General features: G+C 49.3%; 1 protein-coding gene across 3 annotated transcripts in view; it reads right to left on the bottom strand.

The window, feature by feature from the left end:
• LOC138833815 (neuroblast differentiation-associated protein AHNAK-like) overlaps nt 1-19381 on the bottom strand; it is a 77430-nt gene that overhangs the window by 42506 nt on the left and 15543 nt on the right. For 2 of the 3 annotated variants that reach the window (XM_070032146.1, XM_070032148.1), the window contains exon 5: nt 1143-18733. The exons of the other annotated variant lie outside the window; for it this stretch is intronic. In XM_070032146.1, the coding sequence (XP_069888247.1) occupies nt 2057-18733 (16677 nt within the window). In that variant the 3' untranslated portion in view covers nt 1143-2056. Of the gene's footprint in view, nt 1-1142; nt 18734-19381 lie in introns of those variants that run through there. 3 annotated transcript variants of the gene reach the window in all.

The raw sequence follows: 19381 nt of genomic DNA, 5'->3' as shown, positions 1-19381 counted from the left end.
TTTTGTGCCCCAGCTGGCTTCAAACCTTGATCTTCAGCTCTCAGCCTCCTGAGTAATTAGGATTACAACAAGCAGGAACCACCAGCACCTGGCAAGATCAGCGCCATTATTTCAAAGAGGAAACTGAGGCCTGGAGTGTACAAGTAACTTGAGGCTACTGGGGGGAACACGTAGCCAATGGCCAGTGCCAGAGCAGAAGGCAGCCATCCTGTGCCTTACATTAGGAGTCCTTCCTGCTACTCTAATAGGACTTCTTTCCCATTCACCTCTGAATCTTGAGTCCATATCCAAGGCTGCCACGTTGGTGGAAGGGTCCTGGGGGATTAGGCCACCATCTTGCCAGGTACAGCTCCTTTCTCTTGTCCTAGTGCTGGAGATTGGAGCCCAAGGCCTGGCTCCAGCTAAGTCTCTACCCCTCTTAATTCTGCAGCAGCCCAGCCAGGATCACTGTGCGAATCAAGAAACTAAGAATGCCTCCTCTTGGGCACAGACATGGAGGGACAGAGGGTGAACAAATGCAATGGGGTTACTCACTGGACACTATATTGAAAATGAGCCATAGAACTTGCGGGTGGGGATGGGAGGAAAAAACTGGGAGAGAGGGAGAGAAGGCATGACATTGTCCAAAAAGAAATGTACTCATTACCTGACTTATGTAACACTAACCCTTCTGTATATCACCTGTATTATATAGAACAATAAAAACAATTTTTTAAGAATGCTTCTCCTATGTGGAAGTCACACTTAAAGTCACTAACAGTAGCCAGGTGCTGGTGGCTCACACTTGTAACCCTAGTTACTCAGGAGGCAGAGATCTGAGGATCATGATTCAAAGCCAGCCCAGCAAGAAACTCTGAGACTCTTATCTCCAATTAACTAAAAGCCAGAAATAGAGCTGTGGCTCAAGTGGTAGAATACCAGCTTTGAGCACAAAGACTCAGGGAGAGGCGCCCAGGCCCTGAGTTCAAGCTCCAGGATTGGTGCGCGCGCGCGCACACACACACACACACACACACACACACACACACACGTCACTAGCAAAACTAGCAATGACACTGGGTATATCTAGTCTCAACAGTCAGGGCTGGGCAGATAAACTTCCCCTGGCTCCACCCTGTCATTACACAATACAATGACACAAGTTATCAGGGTTAATAAACAAGTTTTATTTGCCTCATACAGCATGGATTTTCTTTACATTCTCAATTAATTTGCCATTAAAGTGCCAGAAATTTTCTCGCTCATGATAGCATTTGTTAAAAGAAAATCAAGACTATTGTCAAGAACATGGCAAGTCATAATTCAAACATTTCTCTTATAAAACACAGCATGAAAGCCCCGTGGGATAATCTGCAATCGTGCTAATTTCCTGTCATCCTGAGCACCAAACTGGCTGAGACCACCACCCCTGGAGGGGGAGGGGAGGGAGGGAACCTATGCTAAAGAGTTTGGGAGAAATACCCACACTCTGGCTGCCATTTCTTTGGACCATCTCTAGATGTTACTATTTGAATAGATCAAATCTCAGGAGCAATTAAGATCTGACCCCATCCACTGCCTTTTATCCCACCCTCTTATTAAGAAAAGCCCCCCAAAAAAAGTCATTACAATGAAAAAGTGGGTTTCAGTTACCCCCCAACACTAACAATGTTCAGTAAAAATGATAATAAACACACACAAAAATAAAAGCTTGCTTAGTAAACAAGAGCTCTCTCAGCAGTCAAAGCAAAAACCAAAAACCAAAACCAAAAAGTCAAAAGAGCCCTGAAATCTTTAAGGCAAATACTACTGACTCTGCATTGCGGCTGGGTCCAGCTGAAACTCCAGCTACTTGCAGGATTCCAGGAGCCTAGAGGCAGTTGGTTTTTGTTTGTTTTGGTTTGGGGTTTTTTATTTGTTTGTAGCACTTGCCACAGGGGCAGAAGCCCGGATCTTTGCATTATTGCTGAGGCTGGAGAGGTGCTTCTCTTTGGAGTTTATATACAAACACACCCAAGGCTGCCATATTCTTTTTTTTATATATACATATATATATGTACACACATACAAAGACCCACTACTCTTTCTTGGTAGAAACCGCCAGTTCTATCTCTGGCAGCTGGATGCCAACCTTCGTCCCACTGTCATTGCTAGAAGTAGAGGACAGTCGGGACTTAGAGGCCAAGGACACGCCACTCCCCTGCAACTTGCCTGTCTCCTCATCACTCCCCGTCACCTCATAGTGACCTTTGCTCTTTGACCCCAATCCACCAAAGGTACCAAATTTCAGCTTGCCATGCTTGCCTTTGACTTTCCCAGCTTCCAGGGACATTTCTCCACCTTCAAATTCCAAAGTTCCGGTAGGGGTGGAGGGCGCCGAGAACTCCCTCTCGTCGCTGAATGAATTGGAGCGGTGCCTTGGTTTCTTACTTTTAAACAGGGAGAATTTGCCTTTGGGTGAAGATGTGTCTGCTTGTGCCTCTCCTTCCAGAGAACCGAGGCTGGCTTTGGAGCTTTTCAGGTCACCTTTAGACCCGGAAATGGATGCTTCCGGGGAGCCGGTGACACCCCCTTTCCCTTTAGGCTTGGAAAAATTGAACTTGGGCATTTTGATCTTCGATTTCTTCAGTTTCACTTCAGACTCTTCCCAGTCACCTTCGCCAGCCTGCACGTTGGCTTCCACTTTAGGGAAGTGGACATCTACCCCGACTTCTCTGCCAACCAGCTCCCGGCCAGAGAAGGTAAATTTGGGGATCTTCATCTTGGGGAATGTAACTTTTCCAGATCCACTTTCCAAGTGACCTTGAGGCCCAGAAACACTCAGCCCAGGACCCTGGAGTCCAATCTCGCCTCCTTTCACACCTCCTTCTACCTTTGGTCCTGAGAAATGAAGGCCCCCAGCAAACTTGGACGCGTCCAAGTTGAGAGCAGAAGAGACTTGGGGTCCCTTCCACTCACCCTCAGAGCCCTTGATACCTATATGTCCTTTACCCAGGCTGATATCTGGAGCGCTGACAGCCCCTGAGACATCTACACCACCTTTGACTTTCGGGCCCTTCAAGCTGACACCAAAATCCGACTCTGGAGATGTCATAGCAACGCAAGGCCCCTTTAAGTGGATGTCAGGTCCTGAACCCTTCAGATCGCCTTTGATTTCAGGACCAGAGATCTGCCCGGTTGGGAGCTGCACATTCACAGCTGGCAGGCTCACATCACAGCCAGAGGACTTTATTCCCGGCATCTGGAGTTTTCCTTCGAGGCCTTGAACGCTGACACCTGGAAGAGCCCCTCTGACAGTGAGGCCTTCCACATCACCAGAAACACCAAGATTTCCTTTAACTTTTGGTCCTTCCAAGTTCAAGTCCACACCCGGTGCTGAGATCTGGGGCCCTTTCAGATTCACACCCATGCCTGGCCCGGAGAGGTCTCCAGAAACTTGTGGCCCCTTGAGATGAACGTCCACATCGGATCCTGGAGTAGAGATGTCAAAGTGGGGCAGTCTCATTTGGGGAAATTTAAGCCCACCTTCAGAAGCCTCCACGCTTAGATTGGGAGCGCCTACGGATACTTTAGGGCACTTGATGTCACCAGACACAGCCAGATCTCCCTGGAGGCTTGGTCCCTTCAGCGTCAAGTCTGGTGCTCCAACACCATCTCCTCCCATCTGTACCTTTCCACCAATACCGCTGATGTCAAGCCCGGGGCCGTGCATCTTCACGCTGGGAATGGATGCAGCCAGGTCTCCTTTCAGACTTGGTCCTTTCAAGTTCAGGTCAAGGTCAGGCCCAGAGACATTGGGCATAGAAAGGTTCACTGAAGGCAGGTCAACTCCTGGCCCCTTTAGAGAGACATCAGGCCCTCCAAGCTTCACATCTGGAGAGCTCAAGCTTCCTTCCAGAGAGGGACCATGGGTATGGACCTCAGTTCCCCCACCTTCTAGTTTCACACCAGGGACACTGATCTTGGGCATTGAGAACTTGGGGAACTTGATTTTGGCATCGGGACCTTGCAGATCTAGGTCTGGTCCCTCGAGGCCCACGCCGGGGACATCACCAGTTAACTTTGGTCCTTTCAAGTTCAGGTTCACATCAGGTAAAGAGACTTGAGGAGCAGAAATGCCAAAAGATGTTCCTTTGACCTTGACATCGACACCTTCCATGTTGATGTCAGGTGTGCCGAAATTCGCCTGGACGGCGGGGCCTTTCAAGTCTCCCTCTAGTTTTGGCCCAGAGATGTCCACACCTGGCATCTTAAACTTCGGAGACTTCACTTTGATGTCAGGACCTTCTACATGAATCCCCGGGGAAGAAATGTCTACATCAGGGACCTGGATTTCACCCTCCATCTTGGGGCTCGGGAGGGGGGCCTCAGCTTTTAATTTAGGTGACTTAATGTCAAACTCCACATCCGGGAAGTACATTTTTCCAAACATGGTTTTCTTGGTTTTGGGAGATTTCATGTCGGCCTTGAACGCAGCATCAGGTCCTGAGACGCTGGCCTCCATCTCAGGAGTTTTGAGACTGGTGTCAATCTCACCCCCGGGAACATTCAAATCAAATCCTTGCTTTTTGGCTTTCACTTTGGGTCCGCTCATGTGAATTTTAGGCATCTTGAACTTACTTTTCTTGCCTTTGCCGCTGATGCTTACGTCAGGTGTCTCCACGTTGAGCTCTGCTTCAGGACAAGTCACCTCCAGTGCTGGTGATTTGATGTCAGCCTTCGGGCTTTTTGCACCAAAGCCAAACTTTGGTTTCTTGAATTTAGGGATTTTCACATCTGGCCCCTCGATATTCATTTCTGGGCCTTCCATGTGTACATCTAAGCCTGGAGTTTCTAAATCGACTTTCGGTCCCTTCAGGTCAAGGTCACCACCTTCTAACTTGGGACCAGAAACTCCAATCTGGGGTGTCTTCAGATGCAAATCAACCTCAGGGACAGTTACTTTAGGGACGGATATATCCAGGGATGGCATCTTCAAATGAGGGCCACTGAGTTTGGCATCAGGGCCTTTGAAATCCAGACTTGGACCTTTAAGATCTACATCGGGCCCTTTGAAGGAACCTTCCATCTTAGGAACAGTCACATCGAAATCTCCTTTTACTTTGGGGCCCTTTAAGTCTAGGTCAACATCAGGCATGGAGATTTTGGGGGCCTTGATATTTATCTCAGGCATCTTGAACTTGGGGCCCTTCACTTTTGCATCTGGCCCTTCAATATTCACATCTGGAACATCAATGTCCACCTTGGGTCCTGAGACATCAAGGTCAGCCTTGGGCAGGTTCACATCCACTTCCGGGCCCTCTGCTTTGAAGCCAGGCATGCTGAACTTGGGCATTTTCACTTTGGGCATCTTCAGGTGCCAGTCTGGACCATGCACGTCCACATCAGGAGCATCAATGTCCACTTTAGGGCCTTTGATGTCCACGTCAGGGCCCTTGAGGTCACCTTCCACTTTGGGCAGAGACACGTCCACATCTCCTTTCACTTTGGGACCTTTCAGGTTTAAATCAAGGTCAGGCATGGAGATCTTGGGAGCCTTGATGTTCACCTCAGGCATCTTGAACTTGGGGCCCTTCACTTTCACATCTGGCCCTTCAACATTCACATCCGGAACATCAATGTCCACCTTGGGTCCTGAGACATCAAGGTCAGCCTTGGGCAGGTTCACATCCACTTCGGGCCCTTCTCCTTTGAAGCCGGGCATGCTGAACTTGGGCATTTTCACTTTAGGCATCTTCAGGTGCCAGTCTGGACCATGAACGTCCATATCAGGGGCACTGATGTCCACTTTAGGGCCTTTGATGTCAACTTCAGGACCTTTGAGGTCACCTTCTATTTTGGGCAGAGACACATCTACATCCCCTTTTACCTTTGGCCCCTTCAGATTTAGGTCAACTTCAGGCATTGAGATCTTGGGTGCTTTGAGATGCAGGTCAGGCATTTTAAACTTGGGTCCCTTCAGTTTGCCTTCTGGCCCATGAATGTCCACATCAGGCATTTCTAGATCCACCTTGGGTCCTGACACATCCATTTGGGGGCCTTTCAGATCTCCTTCCAGTTTGGGAATAGAAATGTCCATGTCTCCCTTGACCTTAGGTCCTTTCAAGTTCAAATCAATGTCACTCATGGAGATTTGCGGGGTTTTGAAATGAACATCAGGCATTTTAAATTTGGGACCTTTGAGTTTCCCTTCGGGACCTTCGATGTGCACATCAGGGCCGTGTACCTCACCTTCCACTTTAGGTAAGGAAAGGTCCACGTCTCCCTTTACTTTTGGCCCTTTAAGATGTAAGTCAAAGTCAGGCATGGAGATCTTAGGAGCTTTGATATGCATGTCTGGCATTTTAAATTTAGGCCCCTTTAATTTTCCCTCTGGACCCTCAATGTTGACATCAGGGGTGTCAATGTCCATGCTGGGGCCCTGCATATCAATGTCTGGGCACTTTATGTCGCCTTCCATCTTAGGCAGGGAAACATCTACATCACCCTTCACTTTGGGGCCCTTCAGATGCAAGTCAAAGTCAGGCATGGAGATCTTGGGAGCCTTGATGTTCATCTCAGGCATCTTGAACTTGGGGCCCTTCACTTTCATATCTGGAGCTTCAACATTCACATCCGGAACATCAGTGTCCACCTTGGGTCCTGAGACATCAAGGTCAGCCTTGGGCAGGTTCACATCCACTTCCGGGCCCTCTGCTTTGAAGCCAGGCATGCTGAACTTGGGCATTTTCACTTTGGGCATCTTCAGGTGCCAGTCGGGGCCATGAACGTCCACATCTGGAGCATCAATGTCTATTTTAGGGCCTTTGATATCAACTTCAGGGCCTTTGAAGTCACCTTCTACTTTGGGCAGAGACACGTCCACATCTCCCTTCACTTTTGGACCCTTAAGATGCAAATCAAGGTCAGGCATGGAGATCTTGGGAGCCTTGATGTTCACCTCAGGCATCTTGAACTTGGGGCCCTTCACTTTCACATCTGGCCCTTCAACATTCACATCCGGAACACCAATGTCCACCTTGGGTCCTGAGACATCAAGGTCAGCCTTGGGCAGGTTCACATCCACTTCTGGACCCTCTCCTTTGAAGCCAGGCATGCTGAACTTGGGCATTTTGATCTTGGGCATCTTCAGGTGCCAGTCTGGGCCTTGAACATCCACATCAGGGGCATCCACGTCCACTTTGGGGCCTTTGATGTCAACGTCAGGAACTTTAATCTCACCTTCTACTTTAGGCAGTGAAACATCCACATCACCCTTCACCTTTGGCCCCTTCAGATTAAGATCAACTTCAGGCATGGAGATCTTGGGGGCCTTGAGATGCAGATCAGGCATTTTAAACTTGGGGCCTTTCAGTTTCCCTTCTGGACCATGAATGTCAACATCAGGCCCTTCAATGTCCACCTTGGGTCCTGAGACATCAAGGTCAGCCTTGGGCAGGTTCACATCCACTTCCGGGCCCTCTGCTTTGAAGCCAGGCATGCTGAACTTGGGCATTTTCACTTTGGGCATCTTCAGGTGCCAGTCTGGACCATGAACATCCATATCAGGGACATCAATGTCCACCTTGGGTCCCGTTAGGTCCACTTCAGGACCCTTCAGGTCACCTTCCACTTTGGGCAGAGACATGTCCACATCACCCTTCACTTTGGGACCTTTCAGGTGCAAATCAAAGTCAGGCATGGAGAGCTTCGGGGCTTTGATGTTCATCTCAGGCATCTTGAACTTGGGACCTTTCAGTTTTCCTTCTGGCCCTTCAATGTTAACTTCAGGGCCCTCGATGTCCACCTTGGGCCCAGACACATCAAGGTCAGCTTTGGGCAGGTTCACATCCACTTCTGGACCCTCTCCTTTGAAGCCAGGCATGCTAAACTTGGGCATTTTGATCTTGGGCATCTTCAGGTGCCAGTCTGGGCCTTGAACATCTACATCAGGGGCATCCATGTCCACTTTGGGGCCTTTGATGTGAACTTCAGGAACTTTAATCTCACCTTCTACTTTGGGCATGGAAACATCCATATCACCCTTCACTTTGGGACCTTTCAGATTAAGGTCAATGTCAGGCATGGAGATCTTGGGGGCCTTGATGTTCATCTCAGGCATCTTGAACTTAGGACCTTTCAGTTTTCCTTCTGGTCCTTCGATGTTAACCTCAGGTCCTTCAATGTCCACCTTGGGTCCTGAGACATCAAGGTCAGCCTTGGGCAGGTTCACATCTACTTCGGGGCCCTCTGCTTTGAAGCCAGGCATGCTGAACTTGGGCATTTTCATCTTGGGCATCTTCAGGTGCCAGTCTGGACCTTGAACATCCACATCTGGAGCATTGATATCCATTTTTGGACCTTTGATATCAACATCTGGGCCTTTTAAGTCCCCTTCGATCTTGGGAAGGGAAACATCTACATCACCACCTATCTTTGGCCCCTTTAGGTTTAAATCAATGTCAGGCATTGAAATTTTGGGAGCCTTGAGGTGCATCTCTGGCATCTTAAATTTGGGTCCCTTCAATTTACCTTCTGGACCTTCAATGTTAATATCTGGAGTGTCAATGTCCACTTTGGGGCCCTTGATGTCCACTTCAGGGGCCTTGAAATCACCTTCTACTTTTGGCAAAGAAACATCCACATCACCCTTTACTTTGGGGCCCTTCAAATTTAGATCAAAGTCAGGCATGGAGATCTTGGGAGCCTTGATGTTCATCTCAGGCATCTTGAACTTGGGGCCCTTCACTTTCGCATCTGGCCCTTCAATATTCACATCCGGAACATCAATGTCCACCTTGGGTCCTGAGACATCAAGGTCAGCCTTGGGCAAGTTCACATCCACTTCAGGCCCTTCTCCTTTGAAGCCGGGCATGCTGAACTTGGGCATTTTCACTTTAGGCATCTTCAGGTGCCAGTCTGGACCATGAACGCCCACATCAGGAGCATCAATGTCCACTTTAGGGCCTTTAATGTCCACTTCAGGGCCCTTGAGGTCACCTTCCACTTTGGGCAGAGACACATCCACATCACCTTTCAGTTTGGGACCCTTCAGATTTAAGTCAATGTCAGGCATGGAGATCTTGGGGGCTTTGATGTTCATCTCAGGCATCTTGAACTTGGGACCTTTTATGCTTCCCTCTGGACCTTCCACATTGAGTACTGGAGCCTCAATATTCATTCTGGGACCTTCTATGCTGAGGTCTCCTTTAGGCAGATCCACAGCCACCTCAGGCCCTTCTGCTTTTATTCCAGGCACACTGAACTTAGGCATTTTCATCTTGGGCATTTTCACGTTCCAATCTGGACCATGAACATCCACATCTGGGGCATTAACATGCACTTCTGGAGCCCCAATGTCCACTTTGGGGCCTTTAAAGTCACCTTCTACACTAGGAACTGTAACATCTATGTCTCCTTTGACTTTGGGCCCTTTCAAATTGAGTTCCACATCAGGCATTGAAACTTTGGGGGAGGAAATAGTCAGGAAAGGCATTTTAAACTTGGATCCTCCTTTTGCTTTTCCTTGGAGCTCAACTTCAGGAGCATTAATATCAACTTTTGGACCCGTTACATCAATGTCTGGCTTTTTAACTTTGACATCCACCTCGGGTGTCTGAACTTTGGAGCCTGAGAAGTTGAATTTGGGAAGCTTGAAGCGAGATTTCTTTGATTTGCCTTCAATATTAATCTTGGGAGCAGAAATGTCCACTTCAGGGCCCTTTACATCCAATTTGGGAGTTTTCATGTCACCCTCCAATTTGGGTCCAGAGATATCCACATCTCCCTTCAGCTTTGAGCCTTTCAAATTCAAGTCAATTTCTGGCATGGAGATCTTGGGCATATTCACATGCATATCAGGCATCTTCAGTTTGGGGCCCTTTAATTTGCCCTCAGGGCCCTGAAGGTCAATATCTGGTGCTTCTAAATCTAACTTTGGACCTTTTATGTCAAGATTAGGTCCCTTCAAATCACCCTCTATACTTGGAAGTGAAACATCCACATCTCCTTTCACTTTAGGACCCTTCAGATTAAGATCCAAATCTGGCATGGAGATCTTAGGAGCCTTGATGTTCATCTCAGGCATCTTGAACTTGGGGCCCTTCACTTTCACATCTGGTCCTTCAACATTCACATCTAGAACATCAATGTCCACCTTGGGTCCTGAGACATCAAGGTCAGCCTTGGGCAGGTTCACATCCACTTCTGGACCCTCTCCTTTGAAGCCAGGCATGCTGAACTTGGGCATTTTGATCTTGGGCATCTTCAGGTGCCAGTCTGGGCCTTGAACATCCACATCAGGGGCATCCACGTCCACTTTGGGGCCTTTGATGTCAACGTCAGGAACTTTAATCTCACCTTCTACTTTAGGCAGTGAAACATCCACATCACCCTTCACCTTTGGCCCCTTCAAATTAAGGTCAATGTCAGGCATGGAGATCTTGGGGGCCTTGATGTTCATCTCAGGCATTTTAAACTTGGGGCCTTTCAGTTTCCCTTCTGGACCATGAATGTCAACATCAGGCCCTTCAATGTCCACCTTGGGTCCTGAGACATCAAGGTCAGCCTTGGGCAGGTTCACATCCACTTCCGGGCCCTCTGCTTTGAAGCCAGGCATGCTGAACTTGGGCATTTTCACTTTGGGCATCTTCAGGTGCCAGTCTGGACCATGAACATCCACATCAGGGACATCAATGTCCACCTTGGGTCCCGTTAGGTCCACTTCAGGACCCTTCAGGTCACCTTCCACTTTGGGCAGAGACACGTCCACATCACCCTTCACTTTGGGACCTTTCAGGTGCAAATCAAAGTCAGGCATGGAGAGCTTCGGGGCTTTGATGTTCATCTCAGGCATCTTGAACTTGGGACCTTTCAGTTTTCCTTCTGGCCCTTCAATGTTAACTTCAGGGCCCTCGATGTCCACCTTGGGCCCAGACACATCAAGGTCAGCTTTGGGCAGGTTCACATCCACTTCTGGACCCTCTCCTTTGAAGCCAGGCATGCTAAACTTGGGCATTTTGATCTTGGGCATCTTCAGGTGCCAGTCTGGGCCTTGAACATCTACATCAGGGGCATCTATGTCCACTTTGGGGCCTTTGATGTCAACTTCAGGAACTTTAATCTCACCTTCTACTTTGGGCATGGAAACATCCACATCACCCTTCACTTTGGGACCTTTCAGATTAAGGTCAATGTCAGGCATGGAGATCTTGGGGGCCTTGATGTTCATCTCAGGCATCTTGAACTTAGGACCTTTCAGTTTTCCTTCTGGTCCTTCGATGTTAACCTCAGGTCCTTCAATGTCCACCTTGGGTCCTGAGACATCAAGGTCAGCCTTGGGCAGGTTCACATCTACTTCGGGGCCCTCTGCTTTGAAGCCAGGCATGCTGAACTTGGGCATTTTCATCTTGGGCATCTTCAGGTGCCAGTCTGGACCTTGCACGTCCACATCTGGAGCATCAATGTCCACTTTAGGGCCTTTGATATCAACTTCAGGACCTTTGAGATCACCTTCTAGTTTGGGCATGGAAACATCCACATCGCCCTTCACTTTGGGACCTTTCAGATGCAAATCAAAGTCAGGCATGGAGAGCTTCGGAGCCTTGATGTTCATCTCAGGCATCTTGAACTTGGGGCCTTTCACTTTCGCATCTGGCCCTTCAACATTCACATCTGGAACATCAATGTCCACCTTGGGAACTGAGACATCAAGGTCAGCCTTGGGCAGGTTCACATCTACTTCTGGACCCTCTGCTCTGAAGCCAGGCATGCTGAACTTGGGCATTTTCATCTTGGGCATCTTCAGGTGCCAGTCTGGGCCTTGAACCTCAGGAGCATTTATATCTACTTTGGGGCCCTTGATGTCCACATCTGGTACTTTAATTTTACCTTCTACCTCTGGCACAGTCACATCAACATCCCCCTTGATTTTAGGCCCTTTTAGATTCAGATCAACATCAGGCATAGAAATACTAGGAGCTTTGAAATGTACGTCAGGCATCTTGAACTTAGGGCCTTTCAGTTTGCCCTCTGGTCCTTCGATGTCAATATCTGGGCCACTGATGTCCACATGTGGCGCTTTGAGGTCTCCTTCTAATTTAGGAACATCTATGCCTACCTCTCCTTTCGTCTTTGGACCTTTCAAATGTAGATCAATGTCTGGCATGGATATTTTGGGAGTTTTAAAGTGCATATCTGGCATCTTGAACTTAGGACTTTTCCATTTTCCATCTGGACCTTCCATGGCTACTTCTGGCATGTCAACATCCAATTTGGGGCCCTTGACATCTAGTTCAGGACCTCTGAAATCTCCCTCAAGTTTTGGGGTAGAAGCATCAATGTCCCCTTTGATTTTAGGACCCTTTAAGTTGAAATCAACATCAGGCATGGAGATCTTGGGGGTCTTGAAATGCATCTCAGGCATCTTAAACTTGGGGCCCCTCAGCTTCCCCTCTGGCCCTTCAATGTTCACATCCGGACCTTCAATGTCCACCTTGGGTCCTGAGACATCAAGGTCAGCCTTGGGCAGGCTCACATCCACTTCAGGGCCCTCTGCTTTAAAGCCAGGCATGCTGAACTTGGGCATTTTCATCTTGGGCATCTTCAGATGCCAGTCTGGACCTTGAACGTCCACATCTGGGGCACTGATGTCCACTTTCGGCCCCTTGATGTCCATATCTGGCACTTTCATTTCACCTTCTACTTTGGGCACAGTCACGTCCATGTCCCCCTTGACTTTGGGGCCTTTCAGATGTAAGTCCACGTCAGGCATGGAGATCTTGGGGGCCTTGAAGTGCATGTCAGGCATCTTAAACTTGGGGCCCTTCAACTTTGCATCAGGACATTCTAGATCAACATCCGGTACTTCCACATCCATGCTAGGACCTTTCAAATCTCCTTCTAATTTTGGTACAGACACATCCACATCACCTTTGACTTTGGGGCCTTTCAAGTGCAAGTCCACATCAGGCATGGAGATCTTGGGGGTCTTGAAATGCATGTCAGGCATCTTAAACTTGGGACCCTTCAACTTCCCTTCTGGAACCTCAAGACTCACATCCGGACCTTCAATGTCCACCTTGGGTCCTGAGACATCAAGGTCAGCCTTGGGCAGGTTTACATCCACTTCAGGGCCCTCTGCTTTGAAGCCAGGCATGCTGAACTTGGGCATTTTCATCTTGGGCATCTTCAGGTGCCAGTCTGGACCTTGAACGTCCACATCTGGGGCACTGATGTCCATTTTAGGCCCTTTGATGTCCACATCTGGCACTTTCATTTCACCTTCTACTTTGGGCACAGTCACGTCCATGTCCCCCTTGACTTTGGGGCCTTTCAGATGTAAGTCCACATCAGGCATGGAGATCTTGGGGGCCTTGAAGTGCATGTCAGGCATCTTAAACTTGGGGCCCTTCAACTTTGCATCAGGACATTCTAGATCAACATCCGGTACTTCCACATCCACGCTAGGACCTTTCAAATCTCCTTCTAATTTTGGTACAGACACATCCACATCACCTTTGACTTTGGGGCCTTTCAGATGTAAGTCCACATCAGGCATGGAGAGCTTGGGGGTCTTGAAGTGCATGTCAGGCATCTTGAACTTGGGGCCCTTCAACTTTGCATCAGGACATTCTAGATCAACATCAGGCATGTCCACGTCCACACCAGGCCCTTTAATATCAAGATGTGGGCCTCTGAGCTCACCTTCCATTTCTGGCACAGAAGCATCTATCTCTCCTTTCAGTTTAGGTCCCTTCAAATTCAAGTCCACATCGGGCATAGATATTTTAGGAGCTTTGATGTTCAACTTGGGCATCTTGAACTTGGGACCTTTCAGTTTTCCTTCTGGTCCCTCAACTTCCAAATCAGGAACATCAATGTCCACCTTGGGTCCAGACACATCAAGGTCAGCCTTGGGCAGGTTCACATCCACTTCAGGGCCCTCTGCTTTGAAGCCAGGCATGCTGAACTTGGGCATTTTCATCTTGGGCATCTTCAGGTGCCAGTCTGGACCTTGAACGTCCACATCTGGGGCACTGATGTCCATTTTAGGCCCCTTGATGTCCACATCTGGCACTTTCATTTCACCTTCTACTTTAGGCACAGTCACATCCATGTCCCCCTTGACTTTGGGGCCTTTTAAGTGTAAGTCCACATCAGGCATGGAGATCTTGGGGGCCTTGAAGTGCATGTCTGGCATCTTGAACTTGGGACCTTTCAACTTTCCTTCTGGACATTCAATGTCAATATCCCCAACATCCACATCCATTTTAGGAGCTTTCACATCAATTTCCGGACCTTTCAAGTTCCCCTCCACTTTGGGAAGGGACACATCAACATCACCTTTCAGTTTAGGACCTTTCAGATTCAGCCCAACATCAGGCATGGAGATTTTGTGGGTCTGTATGTTCATGCTTGGCATCTTAAACTTGGGGCCTTTCAGTTTCCCTTCTGGACCATGAATGTCAACATCAGGCCCTTCAATGTCCACCTTGGGTCCTGAGACATCAAGGTCAGCCTTGGGCAGGTTCACATCCGCTTCTGGACCCTCCCCTTTGAAGCCAGGCATGCTGAACTTGGGCATTTTCACCTTGGGCATCTTCAGGTGCCAGTCTGGACCTTGGACTTCCACATCTGGTGCATTAATGTCCACTTTGGGGCCTTTGATGTCTACAGCAGGTGCTTTTATCTCTCCTTCGACTTTTGGAATTGTTGCTTCATAATCTCCTTTCACTTTAGGGCCTTTCAGATGTAAGCCAACATCTGGCATGGATATCTTCTGAGGCTTTATATGCATTTCTGGCATCTTAAATTTGGGACCTTTTACTTTTGCATCTGGCCCTTCAACATTCACATCTGGAACATCAATGTCCACCTTGGGAACTGAGACATCAAGGTCAGCCTTGGGCAGGTTCACATCCACTTCTGGACCCTCTCCTTTGAAGCCAGGCATGCTAAACTTGGGCATTTTGATCTTGGGCATCTTCAGGTGCCAGTCTGGGCCTTGAACATCCACATCAGGGGCATCCATGCCCACTTTGGGGCCTTTGATGTCAACTTCAGGAACTTTAATCTCACCTTCTACCTTAGGCAGAGAAACATCCACATCACCTTTCACCTTTGGCCCCTTCAGGTTCAAGTCTACATCAGGCATGGAGATCTTGGGGGCCTTGATGTTCATCTCAGGCATCTTGAACTTGGGACCCTTTACTTTCACATCTGGAGCTTCAATATTGACATCTGGGACATCAATGTCCACCTTGGGTCCAGACACATCAAGGTCAGCCTTGGGCAGGTTCACATCCACTTCAGGGCCCTCTGCTTTGAAGCCAGGCATGCTGAACTTGGGCATTTTCATCTTGGGCATCTTCAGGTGCCAGTCTGGACCTTGAACGTCCACATCTGGGGCACTGATGTCCATGTTGGGGCCTTTGATGTCCACATCTGGCACTTTCATTTCACCTTCTACTTTGGGCACAGTCACGTCCATGTCCCCCTTGACTTTGGGGCCTTTCAGATGTAAGTCCATGTCAGGCATGGTGACCTTGGGGGCCTTGAAATGCATGTCTGGCATCTTGAACTTAGGACCCTTCAGCTTCCCTTCAGGGCCCTCCAGGCTTACATCTGGGGCTTCAATGTCCACTTTGGGTCCTGAGACATTAATGTCAGCCTTGGGAAGGGTCACATCTACATCTGGACCTTCACCTTTTAGGCTGGGCACACTGAACTTGGGCATTTTCATCTTGGGCATTTTCAGGCTCCACTCTGAGCCTTCCACCTCTGGTGCTTTGATGTCCACCTTTGGACCTTTGATGTCTACATCTGGAACTTTTATTTCCCCCTCTATTTTTGGTGCAGACACATCTAGATTTCCTTTCACTTTTGGTCCTTTGAGATCCAGATTGACATCTGGCATCTTTGGAGCCTTGAAATGCATCTCAGGCATCTTAAACTTAGGGCCCTTCAGCTTCCCTTCTGGTCCTTCTAGGCTGAGATCTGGGGCACTAATATCTAGCTTTGGTGCAGAAATGTCCATATCAGCTTTGGGCAGATTCACATCTATTTCTGGGCCCTCTCCTTTGAGACTAGGCATGCTGAACTTTGGCATCTTAATCTTTGGCATTTTCAAGCTCCAATCCGGACCTTGGACGTCAACATCTGGAGCAGTGACATCTACTTTGGGGCCTTTCAGGTCTCCTTCCAGCTTTGGCACGGTGATGTCGTAGTCTCCCTTTACCTTGGGGCTTTTCATATGCAAATCCACATCAGGCATGGAGATCTTGGGAGCTTTGATGTTCATCTCTGGCATCTTGATCTTGGGGCCCTTCACTTTCCCATCTGGCCCTTCAATATTCAAAGCAGGCCCTTCAATGTCCACTTTGGGTCCAGAGACTTCAAGGTCAGCCTTGGGCAGGTTCACATCCACTTCCGGGCCCTCCCCTTTGAAGCCAGGCATGCTGAACTTGGGCATTTTCACCTTGGGCATCTTCAGGTGCCAGTCTGGGCCATGCACATCCACATCCGGTACCTCAATATCGATTTTGGCACTTTTAAGTTCCACATCAGGAACTTTAATGTCACCTTCAGGCCTTGGAACTGTGACGTCATATGTTCCCTTGGCACTAGGGCCTTTCAAGTGTAGGTCCACATCTGGCACGGAGATCTTTGAGGCTTTGATGTTCATTTCAGGCATTTTAAACTTAGGGCCTTTCAGTTTTCCTTCTGGTCCTTCTAGGCTCACCTCTGGAGCACTCACCTCTACCTTGGGCCCAGAAATGTCCACATCTGCCTTGGGCAGGTTCACATCTACTTCCGGGCCCTCTGCTTTGAGCCCAGGCACACTGAACTTGGGCATTTTCATCTTGGGCATCTTCAGATGCCAGTCTGGACCTTGAACATCCACATCTGGGACTGCAATGTCCACTTTGGGTCCTTTCAGGTCTCCCTCCAGCTTCGGTACTGTTACATCATACTCCCCCTTTACCTTCGTACCTTTCACATGCAGGTCTACATCAGGCATGGAGATCTTTGGTGTCTTGGCACTTACTTCAGGCAGCTTAATATCAGGGCCTTTAAGTTTGCCCCCTAGACCTTCCACATTGACACCTGGGGTTTCTACACTGACCTTTGGCCCTGAAACACTGACATCTCCTTTGGGTAAAGTCACATCTAGATCTGTGCCTTCCCCTTTGACCCCTGGAGTGCTGAACTTGGGCACCTTCATCTTGGGCATTTTCAGGTTCCATTCAGGACCATGAACGTCTACATCTGGAGCACTGACATCCACTTGGGGGCCTTTGATGCCCACTTCGGGAACTTTGACTTTCCCTTCGACTTTTGGAAGTGTGACATCCACACCCCCTTTTACTTTCGGGGCAGCCACATTCAAGTCTACATCTGCCATAGAGATCCGACATGTGCCTGGCTTCCCAGAAAGACTGCCAAGCTTGGGGCCTGTCACGGTCCCCTCTAGGCTTGGTGTCTCTATGTCTACTTTGGCGCCTTTAACTGCCACTTGAGGGCCTTTAAGGTCACCTTTCACCTCAGGAACCGGGATCTTCACATCGCCTTTCAGTTTAGGGGACCTAAGGCTCAGATCCACATCCTGCATGGAGATTTGGGGTTTCTGAATGATCATTTCAGGAGTCTTGACTTTAGCTCCCTTCATCTTCCCTTCCAGCCCACCAGCAGCGATCTCGGGCAAACTGACATCCCCAGACACCCCAGGAAGAGCCACTTCTCCTGTGGGCAATGTCACCTCAACCCCTGCTCCCGCTCCCTTGGAACCTGCTACAGAGAATGTAGGGACTTTCATCTTGGGCATGTTCAGTTTGCCCTCAGGCCCGTGGACTTGAACATCCGGGGCTTGAATGTCCACCCTGGGGCCAGTAAGCCCACCCTCAATTTGGGGAGCAGAAGCATCTATTCCTATGCTGCCCTGTGCCTTAGTACCCTTCAGGCCTAAGTCACCCTGAAGGGACGGTCCAGTGAGTTGGGGGCCTTTCAGCTTCCCCTCAAGCCCCTTGATATTGACAGAGGGTGCCTTCACTTCCAGATGAGGTTCCTTGATATCTCCACTGACAGCCAGGCCTGGCTTGCTGCCCCGGGGCCCCAGGGAGAATTCAGGTGCAGAAACATTCAGCCCTACCTCTGGTGCCTGGCCCTCCGTTCCAGTGGAGACACCAAATTTTGGCATCTTCATGGTAGGAATGTTAATTTTCCCACTGTCACCACTCTGGAGGGCGGGGCCCTGCGCTGCTCCCGCCCCACCCCCAAGGGAGGACGAAAGGTCCACTCCTGGCACTTGAACCCCTCCTTTGTCACCCTTCCCACTGACATCGACGCCCGGACTTCCCACCTTTATTCCAGGCACGGTGACCTGGAGTTTTGAGTGGCCAGGACCTTGAAGCTCTGGTCCCGAGGCGGAAATGGCTCCTGTCCTGAGGTCAAAGACAGCGCCTGTGGTTGGAGAGAATGCCCCCGCGCCCGAGGGCAGTCTAATCACTGTCTTTCCAGGCTGGGCCTCTACATCCACGGTAGAGATTTCTGTCACTTCATGCTTTGGAATCTTGATCATGAATTCAGGACTGCTGATGTCGATTTCTTTGGCTCCTTCCGGGCCGGTCACATCAACCGTGTAGGCCGTGACCCTTCGGGTCACTGTAATGGTACGGCTCTGCGTCTCCCCCAGGTCCCCTTCCACTCCATCCTCTGACCTCAGCCGAGGCTTGATCTTTGTGGCGTAGATGCGCTGGTATTCCTCATCATCCCCGCTCTGCAGAAAGACATGCCCGGCAGAGGTTGCAGCCCAGCCTGCCTGACCTGCCCAGCCACAGCCCAGCTGATAATATATACATACGTGCCTGCTTCCCAAAGAATCTAGGATGGTAAGGGAGGGCCAGGAAGCCTCCTGGGGTAAAGCACAAGGCACTGAAGAAAGTCATGGGGAGAGGGGTGCTGGCAGCCATATCATAGGAAGATGCAGAAATAACTGGGGAACATTGGCGTAAATGGAAGTCAGGGGAAGAGCTGGGGATGTATTCAAATCCAGAGAGGTTCCAGTTCACCTGTTCCAGGAACCCACTCTAACCACACACCTCAGTGTGCAACTCTCTGCTTGCCGACATCTTCATTTCACCAAGAAGGCCTCTCAGGAGCCCTTTGCACTTTGGAAAGCATCTGTTGAGCCTAAGAGCGTGGCTGTGTTTGCATTATACTTTCACACTGGAGACCCGCCACGTGATAAATGAACAAGTGACCAGGAACAGAGAGACAGCCCTACAAGCCCTGCACTGCCCAGCCTCTGACTCACCGAATGATCTCTGGCCTCTGTGAGGAGCTAAATGATATCTATGAGGCAGAGGTGGCCAGGCCAGCAAGAAATCATCTCAAAGGCTGGGACAGGCTGGGGATGTGGCTTAAA

This window comes from Dipodomys merriami, unplaced genomic scaffold, assembly GCF_024711535.1.
Source record: "Dipodomys merriami isolate MVZ:Mamm:240054 unplaced genomic scaffold, mDipMer1.0.p SCAF_21, whole genome shotgun sequence".
NCBI lineage: Eukaryota > Metazoa > Chordata > Mammalia > Rodentia > Heteromyidae > Dipodomys > Dipodomys merriami.
Note: the sequence above shows the minus strand (reverse complement) of the source record. Positions and strands in the feature narration are given on the sequence as shown.